The sequence below is a fragment of the Neodiprion fabricii genome, chromosome 2, assembly GCF_021155785.1.
Source record: "Neodiprion fabricii isolate iyNeoFabr1 chromosome 2, iyNeoFabr1.1, whole genome shotgun sequence".
NCBI classification, from domain to species: domain Eukaryota; kingdom Metazoa; phylum Arthropoda; class Insecta; order Hymenoptera; family Diprionidae; genus Neodiprion; species Neodiprion fabricii.
This window is the reverse complement of record NC_060240.1, coordinates 27155560-27176829: the sequence shown is the minus strand read 5'-3', so window position 1 is coordinate 27176829 and position 21270 is coordinate 27155560. Positions and strand designations below refer to the sequence as shown.

The 21270-nt window shown below is 40.4% G+C and overlaps 1 protein-coding gene across 10 annotated transcripts in view; it reads left to right on the top strand.

Annotated features, from left to right (window-relative positions):
- Positions 1 to 21270, top strand: part of LOC124174945 (venom dipeptidyl peptidase 4) — a 207678-nt gene that overhangs the window by 151313 nt on the left and 35095 nt on the right. For all 10 annotated transcript variants that reach the window (XM_046554627.1, XM_046554628.1, XM_046554629.1 and 7 more), the window contains exons 3-5: positions 3806 to 4025; positions 9845 to 9939; positions 13506 to 13580. In XM_046554627.1, the coding sequence (XP_046410583.1) occupies positions 3806 to 4025; positions 9845 to 9939; positions 13506 to 13580 (390 nt within the window). The remainder of the gene's footprint in view (positions 1 to 3805; positions 4026 to 9844; positions 9940 to 13505; positions 13581 to 21270) is intronic.

Sequence of the window (21270 nt, the reverse complement as noted above, 5' to 3'; positions counted from 1 at the left end):
CTCACGATGGATTATTCCTATTATAAAGTAATACCAAGATATTGTTAGTCTGACTGGTAAGTGGTTCTAGGTGCCTGAGCAAAAGCACGTACCTGCAAGTACTCTACACACCATGCTTGAACCTTTGTTCTCCGAACCGCGATTTATATCACGTTCGAAAGATTCGAACAATGCACCGACGTGCCGCCGTTGCTGCATTCGCCTGCAGAATTTCTTCAACGTGTAATTTTCGGCGGGTCAAAAGTAGTGAAAAGAAAAAAGAAAAGAAAAGAAAATGAAAAAAAAGAGAGCTAAACAATTAAAGGTTCTTTTTCTCTTCTTTTTATTGTTAGTTCCATACGCTAATCCAACTGTTATTTTATTATCTCGTGAAAACTTTTTACTTATAACGTCAAACATTCTGACAAGAAAAAATGTGGATGATACGAAGAGTACGCGTGTTTTTTTTTTTCTTTTTTACATTAATATTACTCTGAGGAGATTGTATAATAATAGCCAGGTGTGTAAATATATATATATATATATATATATATATATATATATATATTTTTTTCTTCGTTTCGGATTCTCGTTTCTTCGCATTATCGTTGGAGTCAGTTAACATTATTAATCTTCACTAAGATTGCAGTAGTTAATCAGCTACGAGCTAAGTAGAGAAAACAATTATACACTACGGTTTTTTCGATCTGAATTTCTTGAAAAGTTACTTGTAATGTAAACCATGAAAATGAGCTCAAATGTCAAAAATGAATCGAGCATTGGCAAAATTAGAAATTTATTTCCACCAACCAATAGTTGAGAAAAGAAAGAAAATAAATTCGTACCGTGAAATAAAATCTCGATATAAATGTAAAGCAATTCTGTAATTTTTTCCTTCTTCATTTCAACTATTTTCACAGTCGTTTAATTACCGTATCAAGAGTCGAGGATTCCTTTTACTTTATTATTTATTTTCTTTATCCTGTACACGAGCAATATACTGATCGAAAAAATATTCCGACCGTTATTTAATAGAGTACGCAATTAGGCTACTCGGCTTTTGCCACTGTTATAATTTATTTGAGAATTTCCAGAGTAAGTTTCTACATTTCCTAAGCAAACAACCACGTCGCAGGCCACTGATTCAGACACTGACCTATTTAACAGGTCCGTGTGCCTCGTGCGAACGTGAGTTTCTGCAGATGGAGAGTTGAGTCGAGTCGAGTTTGGCGGGTAACGACTCGGAGGAAAATCTCTGTATTTACTCGGTGAATCGAGTCCGATGAGGGAAGAAGAGCGTTACACGCCGGTAATTGCGGGGATGTGGCGAAACAATAGGACGAGGTGAAAATGTCTACACGCACGTTATTCGCGCACCATTTTCGAGATAGAAATGCACGGTGCTGCACACACCTGCGCACCTAATATATGTATAATATATCCTAGGGTGATCCTTACTTGGGGTGTTGATGATTTTTTTTCCCACCACCCCCCAAATCAACTATAAATAATTCAAAAACAATTTCCTAATTCTTTCAGATTTTTATATCAATTCTAACCCGTGCCTGTAAATGGACGGATATCACCATTTAAAATACACCCGTTTCAGATACATTCTCAGCATATAATTTATCGCGAGAGTGACGATGTTCGAATCAATCTGTAATTGCGAAGATTTAGCGAGTATTAGTACTACTGTCTGAGAAAAAATTCACATCATCGTACCAACCAATCTCGACGAATTGCACACCCTAGAAATTTGACTTTTTCTTTTTATTTACAAGAAATGCAATTGTCTATATTACCTGGTATGATGATGTGAATTTTTTCTCATATAGTAGCACTAATGCTGATTAGAACCTCACATTCATGAATTTTTTCGAACATTATCACTCTTACAGTAAAATATATACTAAGAACGTGTCCGAAACACGTGTTTTTTAAATTGGGAAATCCTTCCTCTCACAGTCACGGGTTACAGTTGGTATAAAAATCTGAAAAAAATTGTGAATTGTTTTTCAATTATTTATAGTTGATTTGGTGGGGTGATCCGGAATAAATTCGTCAACATTCTAAATGAGGACCACCCTAATATACCCGCGTATAAAATTTTGTTTTCATTTCATATTTACACTTGACGCGTACAACGTATACTCTACCCGTTGTACTCTTATATCTAACGCTTTTTTAACCTCCGTCTCTTCCCAAACATCGCGGGTTGGGTGAAAACCTGTTGAAGTTTAATTACTTATACCGCGGTGTGAATTTTTTGGTGTTTTTTTTTTTTACAACTCTTTTCTCCACGTTTTCAACCCGACATGATGGAGATATATGTACCTTGTCCATTTTTTCTCTTATTGTAATAATACGTACAGACTTTACTGTAACTCCTCCGAGTATCTTCGGAGTTGTATCACTTGCTTTTTAGAATATCGTATACGTTAGACGGTAGCTCAATACGTAACACGTATCGGTTGAAATTTTCGTCTTACATTCAAGTGCGATATACAATTTTTGGGATTTTGTACGCTTTGAGAATGAAAATGAAAATATTAAGAGAAAGTAAAGTACAAATAACTTGTATATGTATCGATTTATAGACCCCCAAGGGAATATGCCTCATAGAGTTTGAAACATACGATGTGTTATTAATTTCTGATCTATAAAACAGTTTCCCATCACTGATATTTACTGGACCACAAGTATTAACACTTGTTAATTAGCAAAAAATGTTGAATTCATGTTTCACTTTTTTTTTCTTCTTTCCCTAAAGCTTTGATAAGCTTTCATCCGTAAGTTAAGCTAGGATTCGAAGGTTACGTGGAAGAAATCAATTTCATTTCACAAATCGAAACAGGTCAAATTGAAAATCCGTTATAGCAGTTGCGAGATTATGATAATGGATATCTTGCCAACAAATTTCAGTCTCGTGCGTTCACACTTTGTACGCTGAAGTGTGAAATATAATTTTATAAACTTTCGCGAAGTGGTCCACTTTGCCTCTGGCTCCCCTGTATGCGTTTACATAAAATAAAAAAATACTTTGATTCTTTAAATCGAAAAACAAACTGTGACGAAATTATCAAAGAACGAAAACGAAGCTTATAATTATATACTGCAATCAAAGAAGCTTTACCAACCCATGAATTGTTTTCGAAAGCCCTGACAAACTTTTCCACGCAATAATCACTGTTACAACCCCTTTTAAAATGATGAGTCTTTTTTTTTTTTTTTCTTTTTTCTTGCAATTATTTTTCAACTCCCTTTACAAGCCTTGACAAACTTTTCCACGCAAATGATAATAATTTTTATAACGCTTTAAAGTAATGAAATACTTTTTTTTTTTATTTCTTCTTCTTCTTTTTCGTAATAATTTGTCAACCCCATCCTTCATCCAACCCTCCTCGCTCTCTCAGGCATGCCGTGATTAAGTTTAACCTTTTTTCACGCCTCTCCCACAGTCGTCGACTTGATTTCAATTTAATCGAACGGCTGCGGCCGTTACGCAGATTCTTTGCTGCGAATTTTTGCCGTCAACTTTTTTCGTCGATATATTACACGCCGATCAATTTGCCGACAAACGAATCGGCCGACTTTTTGCGATACGAGTAATCGAAAAATTCACACAATTTAACCGACGTTTGCAATCCGTTCGAAATTGCAACGTCGTGTGTTTGGCAAAATATTTCGGATCAAAGTCAGCTCGAATCTCCGGCGGTACATCAGCTCTTTGCACACCGACGTGAATGATTATATTATTATACGAAACTGGGAAGAATACTTTCCGATTGATTAACGTCACCTCTTCTTTCCCGTCTAATTGCAGGAGTTAATGACGAAGAGTAAACGTCAAGGATGGCGTCGCTTGCTGATCGGTAGCATCGTCGCTATCGTCGTAATCGCTCTGATAATAGCGGCGGTGTTTCTCCTAACCGGCAGCCCCGCCGATTCTTCATCCGATTCGCCATCAGCCTCGGGAATCACTCTCGAAGAATGGCTCGGAGGATCCCTCGCTACGAAGAGTTTCAACGGCACCTGGCTAAGCGGTAAGTTAGTCACCTGTTAATAAATATAGTCAAACTGTTACTCCAGGATCGAACGAAACTCGGGTGAAAAAAAATCGAGCGCAAACCGTTACTTGTAATTGTGCGTTTTGTTTTTTATATGAAAAAAAAAAAAAAAAAAAAAATAATGTAGGAAAAACGCAGCTACAACGCAGGCTGCTGCATTCTCATGAAATATATATATATATATATATACATATATATGGATGGAAAATGGTCGGAGGTGAGCCTGCACGGCATCAATTATGGTAGTTGATGAGGTTCACGGTGGGCTGCACCCTTGCCTAATTGAGGTAATAGACTATGCGGTTTCCATATGTGCGTTTACGTGATAAACCGCACGGTTCCATCGGATGCTGCAGTAACGACGACGAAATAGCGAGGCGATGGCGGATGAAGAGGAGGAGGAGGAGAAGGGTTTGCAACCCAGGAAACCGGAGCCGAAGACTCGGCTTCTGCAACGCACCGGCACCAACGCCAGTCTGCGAAACCAATTTTGCCCGGTATTAACGCCCCCGCTTATGGGTATAATCGTGAGCTAAATCTGCAGGCCACCTACCCTAATCGGCGTATGGATATGTCTATATATATACATATATATATATACACACACACACATGTATGTGCGTGTCATTGTGCTTATTCAGAAATTTATACAACGCCTCGCGTTGCCGGATTATACATGCCGAATGTACGCGTTGTGTATGCCTCGGTGAATTATATCCGTACAATGCGAAGCTACGGTATCGGTATTATCATATGCGTGATCCCATAGACCTGAATATATTATACAATTGTCTGTATCGTCGATTTGGCGACAAAATCATCACCGGTCACTTTCAGGATTATATTATAATTGCCGTTTAAAAGGAAAAAAAATAAAATTATTCTACAGTCAAGGACGGAAATCTATAATTCTTTTATTTATATTGTTCGGAGACGGTCGGACGTTGAGTATTTATCGAAGTATTATATTTGTTGGTTTACGAAGATCGTTTTGAAAATATAAATAAGGAAAATATCGGTATTGCAAATAATAAATTAGATGCCGATGCTTCGTTTGAAATCGATTTAAGATTGTTAAAAATCTTAATTTCACTCCGTGGTAGTATATTTTATTCAAAATATATTCTACTATTTAACTACGATAGATTGTTGTTTCTTTATTTATTTATTTATTTATTTTGTTTCAATAATTCGTTTGATATTGCCAATTTTTTGATGATAAACAATATCGGTGCAGTGTTAGAAAATTAAACATTTATCTATGCAAACGTAATGAAAAAAGGGTTTCAGCGAATTAAAAGAAAATTGTTTACTCAATGAAATTAGCGATCGCAGAACGAGTTCGATCGAATACGCTGCATATATTTTTACCAATTTTGAAGCGATTTGAAACAGAGCATCGGTATCTCCGAGCTTCTGATTATAATTTCAGTATTTTCTATTTTTTTATCTTTTAAGAGATTTTCGAAGCTTACCTACCGACCACGTAAGCAAATCGTCTTTTACGCTATTTTTATTCTCCCGGGTAATAAAGTCAGTTCAAACTTTTTCATACCACAGAGTTTCGCAGTTGTGCTTGCGGACTCTTTAAGAAAAGCTCGGAAAATTGACAGAGGCACTCTGAGATTACGACTCGTTACTGCATAGCTGATTCCCATATTTCCGTTATTTTTTCGCCAACTTTTACGCAAACGCGGTCATAAACCGTATCTGTCCGTAAAGTTTGAAGCGATTTTGTCGCCTGGTTGAGAGGGAAAAAGTATAAAATACGATTTGCTGAATTTGTCTTCTATAAAATCGGAACTCCCGGTATTCTCTTATATAAGCTAATGAAACAAGGACGATAATTTCCTCCCCTTGTTTTTCCCAAATACATATGCCAATTTCCCGGTTATACGATTCCGATGGATTTCAGTAACGAGATACCGTTTTACGAATCCGAAAAAAAAAGAAATTAAAACAAATTTTAAAGAAACAAAAGACAATCCTCGGAGCAAAAAAAAAACAAAAAATTACGACGAATAAACGAACGAATCCTTCGTGTCCGCGGATTGAACGCGAAGCGAGGGAATAAATATCGCGATTCACGAGCCCGCAGACCTATTTCGCAGAGAATGAGACGAGGGTAGGTAGCGATTTTTTAAATAAACATTTACAAGGCGTCACCCTGGGTAATGGCAGGGATTAAACGAGGGACTGCAAGTACGGATGAATCGACTCGTGACCCCTGGGTTCTCATTACCGGATCTTTTCGAGACGATATATATTCGAGAAAAAGGTGTAGGTATAATATTTAACGAACCCTGATTAAGCCCCCCGCCCGACCTGAGGTCGCCATTCATTCAGAGTCTCCGGCTAGATCCGTGATTTTATTCTTCTCCATTCCTTTCTTTCTGTATCGTAGAAAAATCTTTTCTTATAAAAATTTCCCCTCGCTTCTGTTATTCATTCTTCATCTCTCACGGTATAAGGTATGTAACGTATTAGGGTGTTGCAGAAAAAATAATTGCGATTTTCCACCATGGCAACACCTAAAACGTTCGTTTAAGTTAAAAGAAACGTTCTGTCAAAAGATGAGTTTTCTATGCGTTCAATTGATTTTTCACTTTTACATACATTTTTTTTTTTTTTTGAATCTATGAAGCGTCGTGGATAAAAATTCTTTTTTAATGCTTACATCAATCATAAAATCAATTCAAGTCGCAAAAAAGACTCACACTTGTAATTTTTGGTCTCCAATTGATGTGTGAGGAGTGTATGTCAGAAATTTTTCATTGTTAATTCAACTTCATAAAATAGTTATAATTTAATATGATCTTTTATGTTAGGTGAATAAGATTCCCGGTTGATGTATCGTTGTGCTATGGATCGTGATCTTTGGTTTGAATACAAATGTCAGGAGTGAAATAATAATAATTGAAGTGCTACAACGTGTATCATCAAAAATTCAAAAAAAAAAAAGAAAAACTGTTTAAAAAAAAAAGTGAAAAATCAAACGAAAGCAATCTTCCACATAACGTAGAAAACTCTTCTTTTGACGGAAATATTCTTTCAACCTGAGCAAACTTTTTAGGATGTGCCACGGTGGAAAATCGTAAATTATTTTTTTTCTGAAACACCCTAGTATGTATATCATATAATCCTGATGCATATTTCACCCTATGTTAAATACGGGCAGACGTTTAAATTTGCCGCAAAGTACAAACTGCGGTGTCTTAGTCCGGCTCTCTTAACGTCGGGGCGAAGAAAGGGTTGGTGTTCACCTCGGGAAAACTTTTGCCGACACCGCACTTCCATAAATATAATAAAGACACGGGGCTTTGCAGAGTTTCACCCCCCGTTGAACCACCCCCCTCCCCCAAGGTATAAACCAGCCGCGTCCCTGCTCTACTAGGCTTCGTCGTTTTCGTATAACAAAAGTGAAAACCGCTGCTTCGCGAGTATTTCTCCTTTCCGTGGAAGAGACGATGATGGGAGAGACGAGCAGCAGGTGAGTCGGGGTGAACTCGAGGGGAGAAAAAAAGACCAACCTAAGAACCCGGTTACGCTCGGTTGCGTGGGATATCTTCCTAGATTTTTCGACAAAGTGAAACGGGCCGTGCAGGGAAAGTTCTAATTCTTATTGCATAATTTTCGCGTTCGAAACCGCCACCCCTTACTTTCTCTCACTTCCTTCTCCATCCGCCGGCAAGTTCACCGCGAATCGGGCGACGATCCCCAGGGGGAGATTTTCATTCCCAGGTTTCCCGAATTCCCTCCCTCTCCCCCCCCCCCCCCCCCCCCCCTTCAAGCCCCTTCAAGATGTATTCCCGTGGGGCTGGAGCCGCGACACTTGCCGATGATACGCCCAGATGCTCACGATTCTACGAACCATCTCTCTCTTTCTCTCTCTCTTTATCTCTCTCGCGATCTTCGACGACGACGCCGAGTTACTCCTTCCTCAGCGTCATTGTTATCTTTCGGTAACAGGTCCCTCTGGGTCTCAGGGACGATTCTTCTTCAACCTCATAGCCACGCGTCTCTTTTTAATGCCTGTATAGATTCGTACTGGTGTAGAAATTTTGGAGCTGTCGACACCTTCGAACGTTATATAACGCGAAATTTATCACCTTCTACGAATGAACGTATTTTTTTTTTTTTTTTTATTTGTCCCTGCTGTAGACTTTTCTGTCAGATCGAAACAAGCGTCTTTAAATCAAATACAAATTTTTTTCGTTGTATTTTCACTTTTCATCGAATGAAAATTAATTCACGTCGTATAAGCGGTTGAATGAAACATTAATACATGACGCGTTCGTTTTCTTTTTTTTTTTTTTAATTGTAGTATGTCATTCCAATATTGAATTGAAAGATATGGCTGCTACAAGGGGGAAAAAAACAGTAAATAAAATCGAACCTTACGAATTGGACGAGAAAACTTTTAGTACGAAACAAAGCGCAGGATTTCGCGGTTATTCGAAGTCCGGGATCCGGTCGATCCGTAGGTTCGAAACTCCACTGACCGGTGTCTCGATTCTAATATTTATGGCACAAGTAGGCAGCATGTATGGCGGATCATCGAAGGGTAGAAACTACCCTGTTTCGTGGTTCAGACCCGTTTTGTCCCAGTTAATGAATTTTCAATTCCATTTCGGTCGAATCCTGGTTAAGTAAAAGGTTTCTCGTACTCTAGTTTTACCGAAACGCACACTTATCTTGAAATAATTTAAATTAACTAAAATATGAAACTGTGTGGATGTAGACGAATATATTGCTTGTTTAATAAGGGAACCCGAGTATCTAGGTAGCAATTTTTTGAAAGGAAACGTTTTTCTTTTCTTCGAAGCGAGGGTGAAACAATCAGCTGATAATCGAATTCACTCTTCCATTTCCCTTTTCACGAAAACCAAACTCGGTGAAATCAGTTTCGTGTCAAGTGCGGATGTTTTTGAATGTCTTGTTTACTAAGAATTACCAAAAATAATCGATTATTTTTCACTGCCACGAACGATGCGATACAATATCAATTTGTGTGACTAAAGTATCGATTATTATTATTGTTTTACTTACCGAGTAACAAGCGAATGATAAATGAATATTTTCACATGAAATAGAAAAACGTTTCGAATGAAACTGTAAATTATCAAAAAACGTTTCCGCTATTAAGACTTTAAGAAATTTCGGTTCCATCGATTATTTTTAGCTCAGGGGCCATCGCTATCATTTATACGTACATCCTATTTTTGCGGTACGCTTTATTTCGAGATTCGAACAGGCTTAGAAAGAATGGAAATATGGAAAATCGGGTTTCTCAACGGTTGATTGATTTCTACCGAAGTGAAGTGCAGGAATATATATCTGCAGGCTACGGGTTTGCTCGATTCGGATCGTCGAATATTTGACAACGGAAGTGAGGAAGCTAATATCCGGCGAGCGTAGTGTTTTCCTGAATACTCGGTATGCGGCGGTCGGATTTTGTGCGTCATGAATGCACGCCTATAATACGCGTATTTCCAGTCCACCGGTCATTCCTCAATCCGGCCGATGATTCGGCGACGCTGCATCATCCGAATCGCGCTGTCCTGTTCAGATTGCGAGTGAAATTCACCAATTTCCGGCCTATCTCGGCGACGTTGCGAAAGGATCGGCTGAACCTTTTACACAATATGCTTTGTTAATTTCAATCCATTTGTCCCAGGCGAGAGAGAAAATCCATTTATACATGGTACACGGAAGGCGAAAGAATGTAGGAATAACGTTATCCCTCCTCCTGTTACATTCATTCTCGTTCTTATTCTCGTTCTCTAACTTTTCAGGTAGTGAAATTCTATTCCAAGACGAAAGTGGAAACTTGGTGATTCGCAACGTGACCTCGGGTACTTCGAGGACAATACTAGAAGTAACAAACATGGTGAGTAGATTTTTGCAGCCGGTCTTTCGCACAAAGAGACTCCTTTGAAGAAAACTCACCCTCCGGCTCCGGGATTCATTCTCTCCGGATCTCTGCGTATATAGACATATACATGCATGTGTGTACATACACAGGCACACCTCCGTATATGTACATATACTTAATAGATCCGAAGACCATGAAGAAAACTTGGCGTTAAAAATTCCTTTGTTGAATTTTCCGCCACGGTATTTCTCCAAGTCACTCCGTTCGCTATCTTCCCTTTAACGCCATCTCCTTCCTATCTTTCCTCGAAATTCTGAAAAACCTCTTTATCGCGCACCCACGTAATTTCGTGTAAGAATTGAAGAATCAAAACGCGACTGCAGTTATTACGTAAAATCGTTAATTTTTATCGCGACTTCCACGTCTTTCCGCGTCGCGTTCTTTGTATTCGGAAGTGAATTTCCAGTATGATTTCCGCCCTTCCGCGGTCACATTGCAGCTTTGCACGGAATCTGTCCGTGAGCCAATCCCCTCGGCTGAGATGAGTTCATTTCTTGCCTCGAAGTGGGTGAGCACGGGTTGCATGTTGCCGAGGGGTGAAGGGGGCGGGTATTTCGAGTCCCAGCTGAACCCGCACTGTGACGTGAGCCTTAAAATAACCCCCCCAACCTCTACGTACACCGACCATTTCGAAAAGTTCCCACTGAACGGCGGTGAGAATCATCGTCTCGTAAAACCACTCAGCGTTATACCCCCATCTCGTTCACCCTTCTTGCTGCTTGCTCGTTTCTTGCCTAAGAAACTCTCTCTCTCTCTCCCTCGCTCTCTCTCTGTTACTTTCCTTACTTATGCACATGGCTGGGTTAAGAGACTCGATAAAACGCATTTGCTCGTATATTGTCGGTTAATTTTTAGAAGGAAAAAAAAATAAATAAATAAAAATGACGGGTAATTCGGTATCTATAATAAGAGTTTTCAAACTCGCGTCTTGAACCGATGTACATATTTTTTGACTCGTGAAAAGTTGCGGAACTTTCGATACCGCGTATTATAATAACTCTGGACGACGATGAGCATGGACTGAATTTCTTGACGTTTATACGTTACGTTGGGGTGGATAATTGGATGAACATACATAAGCCGTGGTGCATAACTCGAGGTACGGATGTGGAAAAGAAGGAGAGAGACGGCTGTCGTCCGACTTGAAATTGTCTGTAAACTTCCGTCTAAAATCGTGATCCTTAACTGTATACGCTTATTGTTTTAACGTCGAAAGTTGCAGAGTCCGGAGACCTCTGGCAGACTTTGCGGCACTTGACCGTTCGCTACCGATGCATGTATCTCTAAAAACGTTGTACCGTGTGGTGACAAATTGAATCAGCACAGCTTGAGTAATTGCTAACGAGTTTAATCATCGGCCAAACGTACTTATACACTCGGTACGTAGTCTGGTTCATCCTACACTACTATAGGACTCGTATAAATATGTATTAAAATTTTTTAAATATCTACGTATAATACAGACTCGTGGAAAAAAATATGGAGTGAAAAATAACAACAATTGTCGAATGGAATACACTTTATTTTGACAAAATTATTTAGAGTAGGGTATAAAAAATTAATGTACTTGAAGTAAGATGATTTCGCTCTGTTTCCGCCTCGTTGTTTGAGTTTTTGGGATACACGGTAACATATTTTTTGGAATTTGAAAAAATTAAAACTCCTTCTGTTTGTTCGGAACAACGGTTTATATTTACTAAAAGATCTTTCTACTTCACGGGATGTGATTGGGGCGAAATGAAATTTGCACCGCTCTGCAAGTGAATAGGAAACGTGAATTTTACAGTATTGTTGTTTGCGTTTTTTGTGCAAAAAATTATACAATTAATTATACAAAAAATTATAGCAAAAAATTATACAGTTCCCTCCAGTTTTAATACCAAAAATTATGAACTATTGACTATTGCAATTTTCGTGTAAAAGTATGAAAAATATAAACTACATTTTCTGGCTCTAATCATCATACTTTATCTAGAAAACCAAATAACGAATGAAATCGATGTATTTACATATCAATCCGGGACCTAGTCGTAATTATAAAATTCCTACCGCTTATTATCGTTGCAATTTTGAGGATAAGCTTCACCTCTGACAACGAGACACGATTTTTCAACAGTTTTAATCATTTTCCCGGTTTCCGTATTTACAAACCCGCCTGGCGGTGAATTACTTCTGGGACCGGTTCCTCTCTTGCTGCCGGGAAGTCGGCACACCGTGACCCGAAGCTGCTCCGGCATTGTCATTACACATTACGATTATTGCCCTTCCTATTATGATTATTATCATTGTGATAAATTACTGCAGGAACGCACCGCCGCAACCATGCGTCGAGGAAATTGAAGAAATTTGATTACCATGATAGGAGATAGAAATAAAGAGATAGGGGCGCGGGAGGGAGGGGGAGCCGCCTTCCGCGATAAAGGTTGAGACGAAACCTTTTACCTTCTCGTAGTTATATTATATATTATCGTCATTTTGCCAAATTGCTGCGTACATTCAGCGAGCAATAAGGAAGCTCCGATAGTAACACGCCGCCTTGCAGGTATAACAATTTTCTCTACGCGCCAGACCGTCTCGAGAATTTCCCTCCCGCCTCTTTTATTTTCCTGTCTTCACTCGTGTCTCGCCTTCTAAGTTCACCTCAAAGTTGATAAATTTTTTCCCACCCCATCTCACACTCGTTCTTATTACCTGCGCAGCATCTACGTTGTATACTTTTTTTTTTTTTTTTTTTTTTCCTCAAGGATTTAAACAGAAGAAAATTTTATGGGTTTGGAAAAAGAAACATTTTTCTACGGAATATCGTCGAACGTTTTATAGGCATATACATATACCTAAGCGTTTTACCCTTCTCTCAAGACTCGAGGGAGACAATTAGTAGAAACGCGGAGAGATAACGGTTACTTAATTGCTTAAGTGGATAACTAAATCTGAGCAAGACAAAGATTACGTGTGTATATATGTTTTCTCTGGAATTTTTTTTATTTTTACTCGTTTTTTTTTCGCATTACGAGCTAAACGATATGGTCGATTAGCTAGCTGTGTTGTGATTTAATATTTACATTGAGAAAAATTAATGGCCATTTAGTTTTTCCTTGTAATTAAGGTATATCTTTTACCTTGAATTCATTTCGAGGACGTTTGCAAAAACGTCGGGAATCCAAGAACTGAAAAACAGGTTTCCTTTAACGAAGAAGCTTGTTGTAATTTATCAGAAAAGTCGTTCTTGTCGTATTCTTGTCGGAAAGTAAATCGCCATTATTTTTAACGACGGTAACGCGTTTGTCCTAAATCGTTAGTTAAGCTTCGTCTATCTCGCAGAAAATTTCTCTTATCGCCATCCAGACCCGTGGGAAAGATTTTATTTTTTTTTCATGTCAGACCGGATCCCACTCCTAAATTCTCCGCTGCAATTGGTTTTCGTTCAATCCCTCTTTCCAAAGACTTTACCACCCTTGAAATGTAACCGATTTCAGTCCGACCTTCAATTGTTCTGATAGTATTTCCTACGTCGTTTGCAGATCCTGGCTATCAGTTTCGACTACGAGATTTCGGCCGATCGTAACTACCTGCTGCTCGCTTCCAATTATCACAAGGTAAGAAATATCCCAAGTATTTTTAGTGTCAATATAAATAAACATATCTGCGGAGAAAATCAGGATGCTTGTTTTATCGTCGGCATATCGAACGGGGAAAAACAAAAAATTTACATCAAGTATCGCTGTACCCCAATGTGGACTATAGTATTTTTTGGTATTATTGCAAAGTGGCTTACACGTTATGGAATTTCGATCCCCGGTCAAAAGTGGGTTGAATTTTTTTCAGCCCCGTATCGTTTATGGGCAACTATTTTCCACGGAATAGGTAGGCGGATATGATTCACCTGTTGGGCCGAGTTCCACCGACCGCGAATCCCAATAAGTGGCCAATAAACCGTGTTATACGATAAACGACTTCGTTGGAGCTAAGAATTTTCCTCAAAAGTATGAACGAACCGCGAATTCCTTCTTCTTTTATCCCTCGTACCGCGGTGAGAAATTGAATTTTCTTCTTTCACTTATCGTCGTTCGCGAAAATTCTGGCACAATTTATTTTCACTTTTCTATTTTCCATTTTCTCGCCTCTCGCCGTCGAGGTAATAGTGTGTTTATAAAATCGAATCGGATACTATTATACGTAGACAAACGTCTGCGGGTAAAGGAAGATAGATATGTATCGGTTTTATCATCCAAGTTCAAACGTCAAGAACTTTGGTAATATTTGCTTACGGTTTAGCGACGTAACGGCGTTCCTAGCTGCAGGCACATACTTTGGAAACGTGTTTCTCTTGGCTCAGGGGCAAATAGAGTTTTCACTTGGAAACTCCCAAGCTTTTAGTCAAGGAGGCAGGATTCCGTGTACCCAGCAACATCGAACGTAATTTCCAATCCTACTTTCAAACATTTTCTCTTCATACTCCAAACCATGATTGACGAAACATTTATTCCAAACATTTTCGAAGTCTTGAGATGATACTACCCGCAAGGCGAAACATCCAGTTTCGTCTCTTGTGTATCACGTAACAATCATTCTTGACCGCGACATGTCCCGGACGTTAAATCGAAAAAACCTTAATGTCGAGTATACTTCGGATCGATCATATTCCACCGCTTTGGCCACAATGAAACTAATATCCCTGAACAATGATCGCCCGTCGTAAATTACCGGCGTCTACGCAGCTACGGATAGGCCAAATATCTTCTCCCAACTCTCCGAGAACTTGTCCCCCTAATTTGGCACTAACAATTGGAAGTACTCTGACCGAATAATAATAAGAGCCGAAACTCAGCCTCGACTCGGTAGCAGTTTCTATATACGACATCCGACTCACGGAAACGACAGTTGGAACATTTGTGCTTTGATTGATTTCCCCGGCGAAACACGCTAATTACAAAATGGGTATTAAACACGTCGGTTAGAACGGGTAGACCTCAATTGTCCGGATCACGACCAATGGCGCGTCTTCCGGCTGGTTCGTAATTACACGCCTATCCCCATGTGCGTCCTGGTAGTCAAACATCACGGTTCGATGAAAATCTCAAACTCCGGTCATGTTCTTCTTCGGCACTCGGTAAGTGGCCCGCAGACATTCGGATGTGTCGTTCTTCGACAAAGGAACAAATCGAAAGTCAGAGCCAAGCTCTCTGAGCTTCTTCTTCTACAAAAATTCCTGCCAATGTCACATTTACACCTAAGTATATACGAGCTGTTCACTCGAGTCAACCATCGTAACGTTCCATCGCATCCTTCGTTCTCGCAAAACCTGTAGCCAGTCGTTCTTCGACCATTGATCCCGCTTCGGCGGTTTGTCATACAGAATCTGATATAATTGACCCGCACGGCAAACATTCCCACAATATACACGACATTGGTCGTCTGTATATTCATCTATCTATCCGTCTGTCTATCTAACTGTCTATCTGTCGGTAATGAAGGTACGTCACAGGACCTGCAGGAACGGAACATGTGGGCACGACCGGATCGTGCTGTCGCCAGACATTGTCACTGCTCGATCCCTTTCCCATGGGCATGTATATGGGAGGGATTAGTCGTTTGACTGGCTCCACGCCGAAGGCGAAGCTTTCGCACCGCGGATTTGCCGCAGTGCTCTGTGGCAAACGGCAGTACGTTGGGTATTACCACTAGCAATTCCGCACCGTCTGACCAACACCGGCAGCCCGCCACTCTCCCACACCATGTGCGGGTGTAGTGGGATATACGTGACTGCATTACGGAGTCGGTGACCGTTCCGCAAGCTCTCGTCGTCTCCCTTCTGCTCGCGTGGACCAGTCGATACAAATTCGTTCAATCGGCCGAATCCTCGCCTGTGAAAAGCACCGGGATCTTTCAAGGAGACCATGGACGTCGCGTTGGACTCCTGTCGGGTATGCCGAGTTCAGGACAATTATAACTTAGATCACTCCGTACTTTTAATCGTGTTGTACATAGAAATCGCTTTTCAACTTTTCAATTCTACGACCCGATACACGAGTATTAATTATAAAATGTTCTTTTCACCTTTCAAGTTTTCCTCCGTTGCTCGAGGGCTCTTGGAATCCAGCATGACGGAATTCTTGTGAACGTAGTTTTGAAAAATGTTCGCTATTTACGAACTGTATCCGATTACTGATCTTTGTTAAACGCGAACAATTTTTTGATGCGTTGAGAACGCTCCGCCTTGGCTCGATTTCCGATTCGCAAAATGCATATTTACGCTTGTCGAGCACACGCTCGGCTAATTGATTGCACTACGACGTGATAGATCGCGTTTACCGATGAGCGTAGTAAAAGTTTCCATCCACTTCGTAGAACGAGCAGCAAAAACAGCGCGACGTTCTGTTTGCTCGGGGTAGGTATAATCCTGGATTTCACGGAATGAGAAGAGCGTCGCGCGTCAAAGGACATTCGTGATCGTGCCAGGATCCTCCCGTGTTATAAATATTTCTTCGCCTCGGTTCTACCGGTCGGCACGAGTGTTCGTTTTTCGTAATTTCCTGGATTGTCTAGACTCCGGACTGCGATACGTTTTCCCGGACTCTTCGTGCGTTTGTCATCATTCAAGGCGGGGCGACACGATACGGATGAGATGTCGGAAGGATGTGGCGGGAATCGAGGATCTGGCTGGGGCTGTAGGGCATGGAGCTGTAAGGGTGGCTCATCGAATACGTGATGCTGTCGAACGGGGAACCGTTTCTGTTTATTTTCCTAACTGTACGAACCAGAATCTGGATTCTGACGGTGACACGGCGGAGGGCGAGAAGTGGCGTTGTTTGAATACCAACAGAGGTTTGAACCTCGAATAGACAATGGGGCTACCGCTTGCTAGGCCTGTAGCTGCAATTTAGATACGGTAATGATATTGCTCCATTAAGTACCTACCTTACCCGGACTACTCGCTCCCTCCGCTATCTTCAAAGACAATTATCGCGCATCCCTTCGATCCGATGCCTCTAAAGCCGAGCTTGCCCGATAACCGAATTCACGACGCTTCGCTCAGTGTTCATCGTGTTCTATCCATCGAACGGCCATCCCTCAGGCTCGTGTCTCTCGGAAAAAAAAAATATCAATGTTTAACCAACGAGTTTTAATATTGCTAAGAGTTTTTGCCTAGTAAGTGTACCGGGACAGTCTCTTGAAACTTTAAAATCAGCCGCGCATGCGCGAGTTTTATCGGCTGTTCGCGCAGGCTGACCATCCCGAGTCTCAGCTGTCAAACTGATTCCGGCGGCAATGTAGTCGATACGAATTTTCGAGGTTAGAATCTTAAATAATTGAGGTAGTCACTCGGAAAGGTTTAGGGAGCATTTGTTACTGGGTCGGAAAGTTGATTCTTCAGAGATCGGTCGGAATTCAATGCTTATTATGCTCTTTGTAAATTCAAACGTACAGATTTTTCGTAGGTTGGCCCGCCTGCATCGCATACAAGAATATCGCTGCGGAAAGATTTCGCCGACCAATGACATTGAATTATTTGGCGCATGCGCGGTTGATTTTCAAGTTTCAAGATATTGTCCCGGTATAATAATTTTCCAATAAATTTTGTAATTTTCTAACCGAACTACGTATGCAGTGTCGGGTCTTCGGACTAGCTGGAAAAGAAACGAGGAAAAATGAAATGTGAATAAATCATCTCAATTTTCTACCAACACAAAGCTGTCTATTACCGGAGTTTGTGCACCGGGTACAAATCGATATTTTTACCAGTCATTGCTTCAACTGTATTGGAATTTTTATTTATTTTTTTTTTTTAATAATTCTGACGCTGATCAATCGACGCGGTGTATAAAATATTTTTCACCCACTTTCTCGCAATTTTTCGAGAATTGAAAATTCGGGGTAAAAGAGGCATCGCGAGAAATTCTTGCTGAGGGTTACAGACGGTGAAAATGAAAAAAGTAAGGGTCTAAAGGGTGCCATCCTGTGCTGCAGATGTAAACGAGCGATAAAAGAGCGGGAAAGAGATTCAAGAGAGAGAGAGAGAGAGAGAGAGAGAGCGAGAGAGAGAGAGAGAGAGAGACGGCAGTCCGGAGGATTCCCACGTTCGAATTAGTGAAATTCTTTGAAAATATTTTTCGCCGTTATCTCCGGGACCTGTCGCTTCGTTTCGAGGAAAATGCGATTACTGTCAACTTCATATTACGCGTCAGGATAAAACGAGAAAGAGAAATGAAACTGTAGAAGGATTACCGCTGAATGTGTACGAATAATTTTAATCCCGGTGATCACTCGCGATTAAACGAAGTCACGTTTCCTATTGCCTGCATTTTTCCTTCACCACTCGCAACTTTGTTTTATTATTCATATTGTTTTTTCATCCTCCCTGGTCACCCCTCCCCCCCCCCCCCCCTCCCCCCTCCCCGCCGAAGTCGTCTTCTTTTTTTCACTCTCCGTTTCTTTTAACTTTGTTCAAAGCATTATAAATGCTTTTCCAATAATCCGTTGAAGCCAACAGCTGCGGGGATCTCGCTTTAGAGGCAACGTGTTAGAAAATTGAGCAAATCAATTTCAAAGTCAAAACTTTTCGCTTCGGATTCTGAAATGCGTACATACTCATATATACGCGCCTCCGCACACAAACACACACCGCATATACATATATACAATATATATGTGTGCACGTATATCCTTTCTCACTTTTATCTTTTTTCTTCGCGAAATGTTATATTACTCGAGGAGGATCCTCCCGCGTCCGGTAATTTTCTTCTTATACTTTTTAAAACTACCCTACACAGCACCGACTCGTTACCGCCAGCTGGATGTGGTACTTCCATTATTTATTTTCCTTTTCCTTCTGCTTTTTCTTTATTTTTTTTTTTTTTATTCCCACTCATTTGTTTCCGTACCTATCTCGAACTGCTTGCCCCGAAAAAATTTCACCCCGAAGACGAAAATTCGGTAAGGCAAACGAGGCTGGTGTTTCGTTATACTTTCGAAACAAGTTTCAATGGCTTTTTTTATCACCGTTGTTACGGGTTTTCAGGGTCGCTGAAATCGCTTGAAATTTTCACCCATAAATCGCGCGGTATGCGCTTATAACTTTGGTATCAATCAATGCAGGCACTACGCTTCAGAGCCTCCGATGGATGAGACCGCCCTCTTTTACATTGAAAATTTGATCGCGGACCCGGACCTATTCATTTGCCGGAATGCCCTTTGGGCGCGGTTTCGCACCGTCACCCTTTTTCTCTCTGTTCGTTTTCTTTTTTTCCATCACGTTCCGACAACGGAAACAGATTTTGAATAGTAGGAAACCTGTTACCGTGCGATTCGGTGCGGTCTATTTTCCTGGACAATCACCCTGCACTCAAACAGCAGTAGTGGTAGTAGTAAGTCGCCATCGACTTCCGTTTTCAACAACTTCCGATCAACCGCGATTACGAAGTTGCTGCGGGTACGAGGTGGGAAATAATAAGTTTAAAACTTGCCGCAGCGATTCTATATACCCGTAGGGTCCTCTCAATTTCTATCTGCCCATTTCCATTCAACTGAAATTCAACCAAAACCGAGAATCTCTTTCCTTCGTATTTCTCACTACCAGGTTTGATCGGCTCAAATAACATTTTACGAAAAAGTTAGTTTAACGCATCCTTGCCATATATATATATATATATATATATATATATATATTACACTCCGGAGATCAAATACGACTGTTTTTTCCTGCATGAAAAATCCATTAGCGGGTATAACCGCAAACATATCTCTGTTCCTTTTTTTTTTTTTTGACTCTCAACTGAATAATCATTTCAGGGTTTCACACATGACCGAGCCCAAAGTTTTTATACCATGTAACGTAGGAGTAGAATTCATTACGTTGAAAATATATGTTTTTCTTTTACAGACATTTGTACAGATATATTCGTTGAATTTTTTGAAGTAATGCAAATCTCCAAATCCTGCAAGAAAATGAACAATTAATATTTAATAACTACAGCAGTGGTTATCTTAGTTTCAGCAATTTCATCTTATATCTCTAACTTTCTTCTATTCTTCGCAAACTCGGTTTCATTGACTTCTCCCGTGTAATATCAAGTTTTCAATAAACAAGTTTATCCCATGCTACACCGGAGTTTTCTATACAGTTATACAGGGTTGAATTGAAAGTTGACATTCCACCGCGATGAACAAAGTTTTCATATCGCTTCGACACTGCAGAATTTAATGAAAATCTCCATAGCTTATATTTATAAACCCACGCTATTTTTTTCCTGAATATCTCTCTGATTATCGTATTTGTATAAAATGACAGCTGTCGGTGGTATCGTTTGACGACAAGGAAACAAAAAAATTTGTCATCAAGGAGAGAAGAAGGTACCTCAATGATACGAGCTCTTTGTCGTACAGTTGCGAAACGATGCGCTCCTGTAAATGATCTCTCAATTTATCGGCCGTGTTTCGATCCGTTCTATTTGCCCGTTCGGCCGTTATTAGCCATAATACGGATGCAGGCATAATGTGTAACACACATGGCGTGACCTACTCGATAAACCGAATGGGCGTCGTTGGTTAGGCGAGCTTTGGGTAAATGTCGTCGAATACAAGTATATACGGGCCCATCTCGTTCAATTTCTCTCTCAGTGCATCTTCGATATTCCGTAATAATCCGTATTCCGCATCCTCTCGAACATAACCTTTCGACATGTCCAGCTTCCTGCTGCGCCCTCGAAAACGCCCAAAGGGTTTCCGGTCCGCGTCGCGAGTGATTTATGCAGTATCGTAGGACACGCGTGCACGCCCACCTTGTATACGTGCTTGCTTGTGTGTGTGTGTGCGTGTGTGTTTGTTTGTTTGTTTGCATGCTACCTCTGTCCCTAGTCTAACTCCTCCGGGCACCACGGCAAATTTCCGATAGTTATACCTGTCCCACTGATACAAATCAAAACCCGGTTCGACACAGCCATACTTGTTAGGTCCGGCCCGTTCCATTCCATTTCGATGAATTGTTTGGCTTATGTGGTGTTGGAATTGGAATCGGTAAAAGGTTTGCTCCCGTCTAACGAAATTCAGTTTAATTTCAAGTTAGCGACCGTGAGGGATGTGTGAAAGAAGAATTAGTCGATTTCGGTTGTTATAGAATTGTTTATTGGAAAAGTTGTGTCTTGCGAGCCTTTGACCGGGCCTAGCCGATCATCATCAGGTTACGGAAGATAAATACAAACGAAAATTGTTTGAGAGGTGCTTATTCTTCATCTCTTAACTCTGACTCGAAGCTAATTTCAAGATTGATGACTTATATTCCAAGTACCA